The sequence below is a fragment of the Gymnoscopelus microlampas genome, assembly GCF_963454915.1.
Source record: "Gymnoscopelus microlampas genome assembly, chromosome: 3".
NCBI classification, from domain to species: domain Eukaryota; kingdom Metazoa; phylum Chordata; class Actinopteri; order Myctophiformes; family Myctophidae; genus Gymnoscopelus; species Gymnoscopelus microlampas.
Window position 1 is genome coordinate 36,068,013 of NC_139940.1, and position 15,796 is coordinate 36,083,808.

At 39.6% G+C, this 15,796-nt stretch overlaps 1 protein-coding gene across 3 annotated transcripts; it reads right to left on the minus strand.

Annotated features, from left to right (window-relative positions):
- Positions 1-634: 634 nt before the first annotated feature.
- Positions 635-11,430, minus strand: seh1l (SEH1-like). 3 transcript variants are annotated; one of them, XM_084051432.1, is made up of 10 exons: positions 11,386-11,430; positions 8,148-8,309; positions 7,606-7,656; positions 7,323-7,469; positions 6,774-6,985; positions 5,886-5,984; positions 5,649-5,789; positions 5,161-5,315; positions 2,979-3,132; positions 635-1,330 (listed from the first exon to the last, which is right to left on the minus strand). In XM_084051432.1, the coding sequence occupies exons 2-10, from the start codon at positions 8,256-8,258 to the stop codon at positions 1,153-1,155; spliced, it is 1,248 nt and encodes a 415-aa protein (XP_083907558.1). In that variant the 5' UTR covers positions 8,259-8,309; positions 11,386-11,430; the 3' UTR covers positions 635-1,152. The 3 variants fall into 3 exon arrangements, with proteins under 3 accessions (XP_083907558.1, XP_083907557.1, XP_083907559.1); XM_084051431.1 differs by having other exon boundaries at positions 8,148-8,314; positions 11,380-11,407; XM_084051433.1 differs by lacking the exon at positions 635-1,330 and adding an exon at positions 1,367-1,890 and having other exon boundaries at positions 8,148-8,314; positions 11,380-11,405.
- Positions 11,431-15,796: the final 4,366 nt, after the last annotated feature.

Here is a 15,796-nt window from a genome sequence, read left to right on the forward strand (position 1 = left end):
TCTGATAATGATGTACCATGCATGTTCACATCATGTTTTGTATACTTTACATTACTTAGGACCATTTTTATAATATTTTGTTATTTAACATGTGGTATTTGAGTCTGGGGTGTGATGGATGCATGTGTTCTGCTGGGCAGCTGCAAGAATAGCTTACTTGAAGGGACTGTCATGCATTTTACATTTTTCCCAGGAGGTAAAATGGGGGCAATGGTGGAAGTGGAAATACAAATACAAGTAGCATGATTGTTTATCTTGTTTGAACAAATAATAAGTGTCAATGTAGTTAACTTAAAAGTAATACAAAGAGAAAACCAATGTCCTCCCTAGAGTCTGGTGTTTACATTGAATCAAAAATGACCCCTACATAATGATTCCATGCATGAAGTATAAGGCTACTGAAATGAAATGTATTATGTGGTGCTTACTTAGTGTCTTCCACCCAGGTAGAAAGCATCTATGGCATTTTGGCTTAAAGCTATCTTCAAATACGTCAGTGTGTGATTCTGAATCAGATGCTATTATTGGACATTGGACAACAGTAGCTGCTTCACATGGTTAGTCACAGTCATTCACAAATGCTTAGTCAGAAGATATCATGTGAGCTTTATTATTAGTTCATTGTTCATGTGCACTGATAATAGTGAGACAATGTGGAGTCTCTCCCATTGTATAGAACATCTTTCATGACCTCTCTAACCTAGCCAGAATATTGAGACTGCATTGTAAAATGTAACTTACATTACACACACTGACAAATCAACCATCATCATTTCTGGAAATCCAATGTTCCTGTCATTTTTTTTTAAATTGAAATGAAATAATCACTGACACACACACAGAGCATTGGTATACAAAGCTTTAGTATAAGGCGCAGTCTGTTCTCTCTCAAGCCAGTATTAAAATACTTTTATTATATAGATATTATGCATGTACATATAAGGGTTCTCCCATCTAAATATTATACATTGTATTTCTATTGCTTGTTTTCCCTGGTGCACCAAACACCATTCTCTATCAGGGTTGTGCAATAGACAACACAAAATGGAATTGGAATATTCACTATATTATATATTCAACATGAGTTGAATGTCCCCCCCAGGAAAAGTTAAAATATTGGGGGAAGAAAATGACATCACACAACATCAAGCGTCACTGCCCTTCAGCCTCTGGTAAGGGTAACAATGCTCTAGAATAGAGTTTGTGCAGAGGTGCCTGTTGCTGAGGTTGCATGGGCTCAGTGTCACAGTGCTCTATGAGGGAAGAGGGAGGCAGTAGGTGACCATACCTGGACCCAGCTCTGGGCGGATCCAGTGGTGGAAAGAAATACCTGAGGTACAGTAACAGCAAGAGGAATGACAAGAAAGAACAAAAAACACATGGACAGGGGGAAAAAGCCATCATAGTAATACAGAGGGAAGGTGGAAAACATGTAAAATATAGAATAAATATAGGGTTATTATAAATTGAAAGAGGAGTGTTTTATGATAAATGTATGTTCCAAGAACAGGAAATAAAGACTTGATGCATGTTGAACAGAGAGCAGATAATGTGAGATAAGTGAGATTTATTTTCAAAGGGGTCAAGTGGTGTTTATATTAAGAACTGTTACCGTTATCAAATCCAGGGTAATGTAAAGAAAAGTCATAGCTGTAAAGAACAGGGCCATGCCGTAATCATGCCAAGATACCCTCTCCTCCCAAAAACAAAGAAATATTCAGGTAGAAATTGTGCATCATCCATGGTCTTGCATTTCTAACGCATGGACACAATGACAAATGGCACATGCTGATACAGAGAAGGCATTAGTAGTAAGATGCAGAATGCTGGTATATCTTCGGAGAGGTCAGGTGCCGCAGGGGAGGGGCATAGGGATTTCTCTTGCCAATCCTGTGTGCATGCAACAAGCAGTAAAATAACACATTATTCCAATCAACACCACTTCACACACATATTATTCAAGAACACCTTTATACAAAGTCATTTTACATTTGTTTTACATTTACAGTACATTTTTTTCCAAATGTATATTTAGTTGCAATGTTCATATCAATCAGATAAAGCAATCAATTTAACCTAAACAAAACAAAAAATAAACAATGCCCAGTCCTTAGTTATCCTGCTTAGCAGAGAGCACTCAGTGTAAATTCCAAACACCACAAGCAAGGGAATGTGAGATGCATTCATACTTATTAAGTCACAAGGGTTTTTAGCTTGAATATAAAAACAGCCACCAACTTCAGCTTAATGCTCACTGTCTGAAGGATGAATACTGTCTACATACAATTATTTTATACAAATTGTGAGCAATCTACAATTTATTTTAACATCTGTCAATTCTCAATTACATTTTCAGACATCGGCACTAATAAGTGACCGTTTATACATTCATAATTTGCGCACTGCATTCATACCCTCCTAGTCTGTTATTGCAGTAGGTTAATAGGATTCCATTTACACTCTTCCACTCGGCAAAGAGTTTGGCAATGGTTGGTTGAGGAGATGCCCATTTACGTTTAGTCAATATGTAAATGAAAGCAAAGTAGTTTATATGTGATGTAAATATTTTACCATTGGCTAGATACTCCAGTGATTTCTATATTCACATCTACAAAAATAATGTTCATCATCCTTACAAGTGTGTTCTATTTTCCAATGGTTATAGAACCAAATATTGATAGTCCTGAACAATGACATTCAAATGACCAAATGGATTGAACCTTATGCTGTAACATGCATTGGTAGAAAAACATAAAAAAGGAGAGTGAGATTAGGGAACAGAGGCTCTTGTGGTGACAGCCTGTTTTTGGTGGAAGTCAGAAGCCAAGCTCTTTGCATGAGTGCAGCCTTGGGTCAGTTTGGGCCCAGTAGTTGTCAGTGAGCGGCTGTATCAAGTCCCAGTCAGTGTGAGGCATTGTGAGAGATCAGCTCTGCTGGTAGAGTTGGGTGAGTGGCGTCAGGCGTACCACACCACCTACCTTCCTGCAGACGTCCCATTCAGAACATTCTGGGAGGTCTGAACGGAAGAGCCCAGTACGGTGCTCATGGCGGTTGGCTGACCAGAGGAACCACTCAGGGGACTGCCATCTCCCTTCAGGATGCCTGTGCACTTCCAGTTGTCCATGTAGTTTGCTGCAGAATGAGAGAAGAGACAACAGTGGTAGTCTGAATGGCACAACACCTTAATTAAACATATTGGCCAAATGAAAGTTGACGATTAATTGTCACTAGGGTTTAACACCGGGATTCCCGGGATACGGGAATCCCGGGAATCCCGAGGTTATTTACCGTCCCGGGAACTGACTCCGGTTCCCGGGATCCCGTTTTTTCTTTTTTTTGTTAGAAATGAATACTAATTAGTAGAAAGGCCAATCTACAGCGCGGAGGAATTACTATTATAATTAGCCAAGTTACTTTACCAGGGCAGGGTCCCATCGTCCCGTTGTGAACCAATATGTGACGCACTGAATGTAACAGTAATGAACAAATTAAAACACAAGTGGCCGTGATGCCCCATGTCTGCCCTGCGCACGCTGATTTCAACGTTTCCTCTGCTGTCAATACGGTAGACACCAGTTGACTAGTTGATATTCAACATCAAGTGAAACGCTGCATAAACAGTGGGTAGGTTTGATTTCGAGCCTATATTCCAGCTTAAAATGCGCGCAAGCCAAGCAATGCTTTTGATAGAGAGAGAGGAGAGACGGGAGAGCTGGAGAGAGAGAGAGCAAGAGAGAGCGCGTGCGAGAGAGAGAGAGAGAGAGGGAGAGAGAGAGCGAGCGAAAGTAGGCTATTAGACCGATGTGGTCCGATTGTTTTATCATCATTAATGTAGCCTACCCTACACTTGCATTTTAGAACGTTCAAACTACCATTTACTAACTACCCAGTACAACAAGTGAACTGCACAACAGCTGTCTGTCTCATTGATTGTCAGTGGCAGCGGGCGGCAGCGCATGCATGTGCACATCAAAATCACACTACAAAACCCGACATTTGATCAACAACAAAATATAGATTAATACATTTGACAACATACAGCCGACATCCCAAAATGGAGTCTTAATATCCAGCAAGTAGCTATAGCCTAATATAAATTAATAACTGCAAACAAATTACAAGTTTAGGCTATCAAATCAATATCCTACAAAAGTAGAGATAAGCTGTGACCTCACCGGCGCTCTGATGGACAATAAATAAATAATCATTTTGCAAACAACATCCATGTTCTGTTCTCTTGTCAATAATGATACAAATGGAACGTTTATTTCAGCAGCTAGAGTTTGACATTGTTTGAGTGCGTTTTGGCTGCACAGCGCAGCTCCTCGTTTAAGTTAATCGTCTTCACCCGCTGCTTCGCAACAGGGCAGATCTCCGCCAGGGCACTATATTATATTTATATATTATATTTATTTGATTTAAAAAATCAACTTAAGTCATTATTAGTGCAAGTTCATAGGTGGACACTGGACACAATAGGGACATTTGGGCACCTCGATGTAAAATTGGCTATTTAAGTATATAAATGCATTTTAGTGGGCACTTTTTTTTTTTTTTACACTTTAACGGGAATTCCCGGGAAGCCCGGGAAAAGGTCTGAAAATTCCCGGGAATTAAAATTTGATATTTCCCGGAAAATGTTAAACCCTAATTGTCACTCAAGTAATTGCGATTAACGATTTAATTGTGTGTTTGGCATTGAACATTGAAACATATGAAGCCTTTTAGGCTTCGTAATCAAAAATTGCACAGGTCAGATAAGACAAATAACTGAAATATACAAAGAAATGATTTTCATATTTATTGTCAAAATTGTTTTTGTTATATTTGAAAATGTGTTAAAATCTTTCAACATGGAAATGATTATAATGATTATGCAAAAATAATTGCGATTATTTCAAATCATTGCGCTTAGACGATGATGTAATAATTGTGACAGGCCTACCTGTAGCTTTGCCCAATAAGTGTGTTGGGCTAAAGTAATAAAAACAATAGCTCTAGGTAATATTACTGTGATCACCTCTACTACCTTTAGTTTGCTTGAATGGGGAAAAGATGCTCTCAATGCTATAGTTGCATAATCCTCACCCATTTTCTTTTTTATATGAAAATAAAAATGAATCATCAGCCACAATGAACAGCTGTCAATCTAATGCTCACCTTTCCAGAGGCGTACACAGCCGTCATCACCAGAGGAGGCCAATAGGGTGCTGGTGATGTTCCAGCTAACACGCCACACCTGGGAGTTATGGTTGTCAAACTGAGCCACAATCTGCACCTCAAACTTTGTAGGCCCTGTAGAAGTGCTCTCCTTTCTGTCAGGTGGGTTCAGGAATCGGATATACAAGACAATTAACACAGGAGCATTAAAAAAAGTTTGACAGTTCAAACTATTATTCAGTTGCTAGCACTTAAATGTATCTTCAGAAATGAAGGAAACACAATTAGTTCTTTACATCAGAGCATGTGCATAGGTTTTTGTTAGATCTTTTCAGGTTGTGAAGCACAACTGCCAATGCCATAGAGAAGTAAGTTTATGACATTTGAGTTTCTAGAGACGGCAGATGGTGTTTTTTTAAATCAGGCAGTCAACACACATAACTGAGCCCTGGCCACCAGACACAAGTCAGCCAACTGAGTAAGCCTACCTCAGAGGCACCAGCTTGAAGATTCTGACATCTTTGGTTGCGATGGCGAGCACGTGAAAAGATCTTCCCAGGTTTGGAGCAAATGCAATGTCATGCACGGCATCAGTAACAGTCACCAGTGTCTCTGCTTTAGCATATTTCCTTTTTAAAGATGGTGGGAGAAAGAAAAATCAATAAACAGATTGGTAGTATTTACATAATTGTGCTCAACACTTGTATAAATTGAGTGAAACTCACCTTGTGTTTTCATTGTACTCATAGATCTGAACCTTCCCACCATATGTCACATTGCTGTCATCACTCCCCACTGCAATCATTGGTGCATGGGCACGAGAGCTGTGTGGTGGTGTAATGAAATACAGGAAAAAAACAACATTCTATCTAAATCCCCAGAGCCATCACTCATTGTATTACTTAATACTACAGGTCTTCAGGAATAAGAGTTTAAAATGTCATGGTTCATTGTTTAGTCACTCACACAATATATACTACAGATCCATGGGTTAGGCTACAGTATTGTATAACAATTCATTCAAGACCTTGCATTCAATGCAATTAAAATGTGCGGAATATAAACAATATTTTATATTGTTTATTTATACAAACAATATTTAGTTTGCAGGCAGCTAGAGTTAAAACTACTGCTGGCCAGTGGCCACCATAGTTATTGGACCGAAAATATACCAGTCACTGGTGTGATTTTACCTCACATTGATAGAAAATATAATCCATCCTCTCAATGCTGATTGAACACTAGAAGTAGGGCTGGGAAATACTGTACATTGATAAATTCACAACAAAGAAGCAGGCCTGTTGTGTTTCCATAATGAATCAGCTGCATGTGGAGGAACATTAATCTATGAGAATCACTCAGAAGTAATCACACATTACATTTTTGTTAGACAGGAAGTCAAAGATTTGACTTTTAGGGACTTGTGTCATGAAAATATAGATGGCTTTGGCATCCATATATTGTTAATTATATCTCCATTTTATGCCCAATTTAAGAATATGCTCTAAAAGTCTGAAAATCATATCTTTCAGATTTCAGCTCATCTTGAACATCTCAACACTTTCCAATACATGGGTTCTAATACTAAACTGTACGTATATAAAAGGTCTAACCTAGAGGGGTTCCAGGAGATGCAGCTGCAGCTCAGTTTGCAGGAGATCTCATGCTGCAGGGACCACTGGCTCAAATTCATCACATCAGGAGCCTCATAGATCCTCACAACCCCATCTGCAGAGCATGTGGTCAACATGAGGCCCATGTGCTTGGGGGCAAACTTCACATCAGTCACTGATGTTCTACTGTCCACCAATGTGGTCCTCTTTATCTGGAATCAAAAGGGTGTGAGGGTTTTGGATCAGACCAAGCAAACATGAATGTAAAAGACTATGGCAAATACAATAAGAACATATTATACATGGACTCTCGTCTTTGTAAATGTTAAAAATGTGTATCATATCAACCCTGATTCTATCAATATGTCATACCGTCATGAGTGTTTGCTGGATGTGGCTGACATTTGAATCTGATCACCTTTTAATTTTGAAACTAACATTGCAAAACGTAAAACAAAACGGAATTCAGTATAATTTTGCTACTAACGTAAATGACCTGCTGTGACCAATGCAGCGTTAAGACTAAGAGGCTACAGAAGTCATACTAACCCAGTGGCTCTGTCCTCGTTGTTTGTCATTGGACTCTCCTACTATCTCTTCCCAGACGGCAGCTGTCCTGTCGAAGGAGCAGGATGCCAGCACCTGTCCAAACTCTGGATGCGCCCACGTCACTCTCCACACAGACCCACTGTGCGTCTGGATGGAAATATGAAGGACTACTGTCAGTGTCAAATCAGCCAATTCTAAAAGCGTGATCGAGGCAAAGAACAGGGCAAGAAATTAGGTCTCCAAAATGATACAGACACTTGAGTACTAGCAGCAAGTAGTTTACCTTCCAGCTAGCTGTGCAGTGCCACTCTCCATTCTCACTTTTGTCCCATACCTGCATGTAATCAGATGACAATATTAAGTTAAAAGTGACTGTGTCTGTCATCCACATCCGACATCTGTGCTCTACTATTACACTGCCAACAAAAACATCATCTCAAACAGCTCTTGTCTTTCACAATCGTGTTGAATGAAAACAATGCATGCCATCAGTTAGTGAACAAAAATCATGTTTAATCTAGGCTTTACATAAGTCTGTTTTTTACTTTATGCCTTTAAATGAATGGGTGAGCTGAATAAGTTGATACCTCGATCTCAATTTTTCTACAGCCTGTTTAGCCTAAGCTTTGATAATTGTATGACCGAACAACATGGCTAACTATACATCAGCAGGGTAAAACTGCCCCAGGCACAGTCAAGGAATAATAACAGTCGGTTGAGAAGAATGATTCTCAGGAAACTCTAATTAACATTGACATGCTAATGTTAACAACACAGTAGTGCTAATAATGCTAACGTTAGCAATTGGTCTGTTTTTAGTGGTACCTTGACACTTTGGTCACTGGAACAAGTTGCCATTCTCCGGCCATGGAAATCATACGACACATCGTGGATCAGATCTTTATGATCTGCTGCGATACTTCGAGCCACAAACATGTTTGTAGCCACTATGTAGCATCACCAGATCACTTAGCTTCACTACACTAGCTTCACTAGAGCTGTGTTCCGTGAGCAGAAATAACGGAGCAGAAATAAGACTTCCGGTTGACGATCTCTTCAGAATAAGAGTACCCTCTAGAGTAAAAAGAAACCATTGAAAAACGGTTAATTTGCAAATTAAAACTATAATTTAAGCATTTAAACGAAGCTAGAAAACACATATTATGTATATTTGTAATAAAAAAAAGTTTTTAACTGTTTTAATAACATAAAAAATGTATCTAAATGGATAAATGCTGTTCAGTGGAGTGAAATTGGACATCGTCAACTATACAAAACAAGTAGACATAGTACAAAAGACAAAACAATACAGTAAAATAGGAGAAGACACATCAGTGAATAATGGAGCCGAAATGTACTCATGATTACAAATTTGGTTAGCTTTTAGCCATCTTTTAAGGTTGAATTTGAAGGTTAGAAAGTTGTTGGTCTCTCTTACTTCGGTAGGAAGACTGTTCCAGTGATGGGAGGCTCTAACAGAGAAGACTGTTTTACCAAACACACTCCGTCTGAATGGCACCTCACAGTCTCCTCTGGTAGTTGCCCTTGTTGTTCTGTCACCACTCTCCCTTCACTCTATGAACTGTTTTAGTAGTGGAGGTGCAAGCCCATTTAAAACCTTAAAAATGAGACAGGCATCTGCAAAATGTTTAAAGCTATCAAAATTAAATAAATTATACTTTTGAACTATACGGCAATGGTGGTAACGGTTGGGTTTTTGATCAAGTGTTTTTAATGTCTGTTTGTAAAGTGATTCTATGGGTTTGAGAGTTTTTAGATGTGTCTGTCAGTGCATTGTGCAAATAAGTGTAAATAACATTGTGCAAATAAGTGTCAATTGGTCACCTGGTAGTACCAGGTGACACTTTGCCGACCGGGACTGTACGTGTGGGACTGGGACTATTTCAAAATAGTTAAAATAGGCGATATTGGTTGTGATAGCACAGTCTCTGTAGAAACAGCTCCCAACATTTCACTGCTTGTACCTGTATTGAGTAAGTGACAAATAAATCCCTCTTGATTCTTGTTCAGATTAGTTCCAGAGTTCTCTTTGAAAATGTCACACGTTTTGAAATGGCTCCACATCCATTACCTGATAGAAGAGAGTTGCAGATTTTCATGGAACTTGGTAGAAATGATCTCTGGGCTGCCCTATAAAAATGGCTCAAGGTCACAATCATAGTCACAGTCAATGTTACATCAGTCATATCTCAGGAACGGAGAGAGACACAGAACGAGATGTTGGTGTGTGCCTTTATTAATGGTATTGAAATGTTATACTGATGTCAAACTAGGAAACTGAAATAGAAGCAAGGCTTGTCCATAGCCATGTCTGTTTTGTGGGAGTATCCACATATATCTATCAATAACTGGTCAACGCAACAGTACTGTATACACAGAAGATGCTTTAAAACTTCCTGATGATATTCTGTGGCACTTGCTGGGACTTGCATCCTCTTCCAAAAAGCCAATGAGTAGGTTTGATTTATTATGGAGTCATAAGGAGGTGACATCAATAGAACTTTTTAAAAGGTATTTTATTTAATTTGATACGAGGACCCCTGACCTCACTGGACGGCCCGCCACTTTTCCAAATACACCTGTCTGGCTTAGCGGAGAGTGTGGCGTTGTAGAGGGGGTCTCCCTGAACGCGTACGTATGTCACACATGCCCCCGCAAATAGCTGTCTCGTGTCCAGCGCCCAATTTGTGAAGTCTATGCACTGAAAATGGACCTTTTCTGACCCCTGACCTCACTGGACGGCCCGCCACTTTTCCAAATACACCTGTCTGGCTTAGCGGAGAGCGTGGCGTTGTAGAGGGGGTCTCCCTGAACGCGTACGTATGTCACACGTGCCCCCGCAAATAGCTGTCTCGTGTCCAGCGCCCAATTTGTGAAGTCTATGCACTGAAAATTGACCTTTTCTGACCCCTGACCTCACTGGACGGCCCGCCACTTTTCCAAATACACCTGTCTGGCTTAGCGGAGAGTGTGGCGTTGTAGAGGGGGTCTCCCTGAACGTGTGCGTATGTCAAAAGTGCTGGCGCCAACAGCCGTCTCCTGTCCAGTGTCCAGTATTGTCTGAAAATGGCACTTTTCTTACCTCAGGCCGCACTGGGCGGCCTGCCACTTTCCTTTTTTTTACAAATTATCTCTCAAATGTTCACCAACATTCTGTGCTGGTCTGTATCCATTTTCTATCAAGTTTAGGGGCGCTCAGTTATGGAGAAGTACACACACACACACACACACACACACACACACACACACACACGCACGCACGCACGCGCACACACACACACACACACACACACACACACACACACACACACACACACACACACACACACACACACACACACTACAAATGTACTAATATTTCTGTCCTCTATCTTTTTTTATGCTGTGTCTCCATGTTGTATATATGTTGTTAAATAATATACATTTTTAATGATTTTTTTCTGATTACATTTGTATTTGTATTGTATTTTAGTTTTTAAATAGGTGAGATCAACTTTATAAACCCCAAATTCTTCTTTTTTTTTTTATCTCACCTGCACTATCTACTATTATTATTTGTAGCATATTTTGTGGTCTCTTTTATCATTGTTTATTTGCTTCTGCAATAAACAATATTATATCATCATCATTTTCCAAGAGTGAACTGGCCTAGAGTCAGCATTATTACAACAATGGACAAACAATACCAGTTAAAGTGCAAAACAGTGCTAAGTGCACATTTAATGGGGGTCAATAGCCAATTTCAAACTGGAACAACCTGGCACTTAGAAGTGATCTAGTATAAGCCATTAAAAAAGACATACTGTACATCATAAATGTATTTTTTAAATACAATTGTGTCTTTTTTTTTAAAAAACTTGCCACTTAGAAGTGTTTTAGTATGAGCCATTTAAAAGGCATACATCATAAATGTATTTTTAAATTAGATTTGTGTCTTTTAAAAAACATTTAAAAATCACGATCTTATTTTGAAGGCAACCGGAAACCTTATTTCTGCTAGCTCAAAAACCGGAAGTCCAATTTCTGCTCACGGAACGGAGCTCTTCACTAGTAGATGGCAACCCTGCTGTCACGTGTCCGTCGTTGCTTGCATTTTGTGGTTGGCGGCGGGTGCATAGATTCTGGTTTGAGCCGTGGGGTGTGCGCATGCGCCAGTGGTGTAAAGTAACTAAGTACATTTACTCAAGTACTGTACTTAAGTACAGTTTGGATTGAGGTATTTTTTACTTTACTGGAGTATTTCCAATTGTCAATACTTTTACTTCTACTCCCTTACATCTCACAGGCAAATATTGTACTTTCACTCCAATACAATTAACTTTAGTTACTCTAGTCTAAACTAAACTAACTAATCTATACTTTGTAGATTTTGATTATTACAAAACATACATTAACCATGAATTCTACCGTAAGAATGTTTTGACCTCCTGATGTCTTTTAAATTATACCCAAGAGCACCACAAATGTATGTGATCAGGTCTTTGTTGACATTGTGGGCACAACATTTTAAATATTTCAGTTAAAAGATGTCCTTTCTCGTTTGTTGAACGAGTCACGCCATATCAGAGCACAATGTTGCCATCTAGTGGACATAGACGGAAAGTATAGTCTTCATCTAAAAGCCATGATAAAAAAGCAGTTTTCAGAATAAGCAGTAGAACATGAGAGAGAGTGTTATGGCAAACATGATCCATCCCAGAATCAGAAACAGAATCAACCCAGAGTTTTGTGAGACGCGAGGAGGATAGAGATAGAGGAAGAGGTCTGCAGTCTACTTATAATAGGCAGTGCTGTGTTTAAGTGTATTGCTTAATTGGGCTTGCTTTCTAATGTTTTTTAAACCAGTGGTTCCCATATTATTTTTTCAAGCCAAGGACCCCCAGATTAAAATGTATGTCCGCAGAGTCGCAGACCCCCATCTTAAAATATGTCGTGACAGGGACCCCCATACAATATATGTTGTTAAAAATGTTTCAATAATATTCAAAATATTTTACATTTTTCTCAATATTTTTTGAAAATAGCAGCATGTCCCATTTCAAGTTTTCAAATGTATAAAAATCTTTTGAAAATAGCAGATCTATGCGACGCATTGTGAGCTTGTAGATCGGCTATTTTATCTTCTGCCTACTGTAGACTTATTCAGTTGGTTCATTCAATGACCTTTTTATAGCTCACAGCATAAAAAAGAAGTGGTGGATCAACTTTGGGCCAATGGATATTACATCAATCATTGCTATGTTTATCGTACAGTAAACAATTATCAAGAACCCACAAAAGGAGAAAATGCTCCTGGTTGTTGTTTACTTTTAACTCCTACTTTCCCATCACCCTGTCCTCAGCCTAAATGGCAGATACTATACCCTGGAAACAGGTCATTGAGGTAATGTGCTACCATGTATAAAAGTGTTCATTTTGTGGTCAGCAGGTTTTTTCATGGTGAGTGGAGTTGTGAGCTCTCCTTATGAGAGTCTTTCCATAAACTGCTGCTGGACAACTGTTTTAAGACTGGGAATACATGTAGAGAATAAGTTCATCCAAATGTCACTTACAATTACCTTTTCACAGTAGCTGGAATCCTCTTCCTCGAGGACAAAGCAGACAAACTGTGGCAGTGTATTTTGGTAACACTAATATCACTACAGAACTGATAAAACCCCATTTGGTTGGTTTAGCTACTGTACATGTAACAGGACCCAGTGGATTATATACTATATACGTATGTGTAAATGTAGCCTTCCGGGTTGAGTTAAATGAACATTCAGGTTTTTACCATGTATTCAATTTATTCACTACAGGTAATAATAAAACACAATACAATAATAATATATAATACAATAAAACTATTAATAAGCACAGGTAATAACAACAATATATGATACAATAAAATATAATATATACAGTAATAATAATTAATTCAGTGTCATTGTTCACAGCCATTGCCAATTCTGCATGTCTCTGCAGTGGTCCACAAACCTGTTCCATGATGAGACATGCCAGTAAAAGTGCAAAGGTGTATGGGCCTGTTGCAGAGTCTGTTCTGTACACCAGTCATTCATGGCCACAAAGCCCAAGACCACTCAGGACTTGTCGTGGCCCTGGTCCAGAGCGTTAGTGAGTTATCTCTAACTCACTAGCGCTCTGGACCAGAGCTAGACTTGTCCCAAGCCTCATCCAAATCTCCGGCTGGATCTTTGCATGATGCGCATCGTCAGCCATGTCCACAGCATGCTTCCAGAACGTTTCAGACCAGGAGAGTACCGCAGCAAGCTGAAAGAGGTCCGAGGCTGTCGTCGGTTGGCTGTCGTCTGGCCTGTGCTGCCGTTAGCTTTCTTTAAAACTCTTAGTATCGCCTCCAAAGCGTCCTTAATCTCTCCTCTTCCCTCCTTGCAGCAAGACAATAATTCCTTAAGCAGGAGTTGGTACTTTGTTATTCTCTGCAAAGGCTTGACGAGGAAGGAGCTGAGAGAACTGGCAATGTCCAGACCATATTTCAGCTGGATGTGGTAAAAGTAGGATCCAGCGTGTTCCTCCACAACAAGTTCGCTGGAAGCAGGCATGTTCATGCAGTAATTCACATACATGTGAAACTTCTCAGCCCATGTCACAAAGCAACGTCCCACATCAGCTGGAAGCTCACACTCGACCAACTGCTTTAGGAAAACATTTCTATGGAAGTCATAGATGTCCTGCATGTTACCAAAGATGATGGCTTCCTTATTGATGATGCTGGCAGGTTTCTCCCCCACTCCACTAGTCATCTCCCACAGGTAGATCTCCAGGCATTCACGCAGATCCTTGGTGTAGGCTCGCTCTGTCTTCAACAGTTCATCCATGATGCACCGCATCTTCCGGACAGACTTCTGGTCGTCTGTCAGAGGCTGGTGGCCAAGATGAAGTTCACCAAGTTGCTGCGTTGACGGCTGTTTTTGCGACAACGGTCCTCCCTGGTGTTTGTGAAGGGCATGTCTGAGCTCTTCAGTCACAGCAACGGGGTCCTCTTCTGGCTCCTGGAAGCTCTCAGTGTTCAATTTGAGAACATTATTCTCTCCGCCGACCGTTAAGCAGTGTAACTCCTCCAGGTCTAACTTGAAGAAAGTCTCCTGGTTGAAGAACTCCTCAACGTCTCCAGCGAGCATCATCTGAATCTGTGTGTCTTCCATCATCACTATCATCATCAACTGACAACCTGTGGCTGCGAGCGGCCTTTTATAGCCGAGCGTGACGCAGCATCAAATTTGAAAGATTCATAAAATAATAACCACGGTAACGCGCCTCTGATTGGCGGAGCGCAGGTCACAGGTTAAGTTCATGTCTCGTGATCGCGTCGTGACCACGCCCACTGTCCAGCCAGCTGGCCGTTAACTTTCAAACATCAACACTTGTGACGTCAGCGTTTTATATCAGGTACAGTTTAAATGATGCCGTTACTGTAGTATTAATATGATGGGCATTTATTTAACATTTATTTAACATGTTCTCTCAGGATGTATTGTATTAAAACAACTACATGATTAAGGTGAACATCGTTAGCTTAGCAAACGTAACGTTAGGTAAGCTTAGCTAACGTAACGTTAGCTAAGCTAACATTTTAAGTACTCCAAAAGTGTACATTACTTGAGTAATTGTAATTAGTTACTTTCCAACACTGGTAATTTGTTATCACTTTAGCGCCTATTCGTCCTTCTAGCGAAAATAGCAGATCTGCAAGATGAGGGCTTGAAGATCTGGTAATTTCTCTATTTTTGAAAAAAGTTTTATTTAAAAGGTTTTTGCCCTAAAGGGACAGGACTGTGGTTAATCTCGCCATAGATTTTATCGTTTATTTATTTACACCTAACTGACATTTATGTGATGTCTGATTTGTGATCATCATGACTCGTAAAAAAGTAATGTAGTATTAATTTAAATATAATTTCTTCTGTATATTATTTGTCAAAGCATGTAAAAAAAAATATGCCGTTACGTAACGTACACGCGCGATAATTATTTAGTGTTGTGTGTGGCTGATGGCCCTGGTGTGGTGGGAATGACAGTTCATCTATTCTAGAACAGTAGGCTAATGATTTATGTGCAGAGGCAGTTTTCAAACTTTTTTAGTTGTGGTATGACAACTAATCCGCATTTAAAATGTGAAATCTGAAGCTGGGTATGGAGGGTCATATATGCAAGAGGTGAAAGTGAAAATGTAAGCTTTTACTACATGTTGGGATATACTGGTGTTTTTATTTTCTGTTTTCATTATTTGATTGTCTAGGTTTTCTCAGTTACTATGTTGATCGTTCTGGTGTTACAGTGTTTGTGTCCCTTTTGTGACCATCTGCACCTACTATCAAGCTGGGAAGTGCAATTTGTTTAACATCTACTTTTTACTTTTCTAAATGTCTTTCACCAAAGATATTATTCTCCACTCTGTCTCTCAAGGTTCAAGGTTCATTTTATTTTGTCTCTCG

What these genes read in the sequence shown, in the direction of transcription:
- seh1l (XM_084051432.1), bottom strand. Translation starts at nt 8,258, where the DNA reads ATGTTTGTGGCTCGAAGTATCGCAGCAGATCATAAAGATCTGATCCAC. An exon ending in CCAGTGACCAAAGTGTCAAG is followed by an intron (nt 7,657 to 8,147) that starts GTACCACTAAAA and finishes GATTACATGCAG; the next exon opens with GTATGGGACAAAAGTGAGAA. An exon ending in GAGTACAATGAAAACACAAG is followed by an intron (nt 5,790 to 5,885) that starts GTGAGTTTCACT and finishes ATCTTTAAAAAG; the next exon opens with GAAATATGCTAAAGCAGAGA.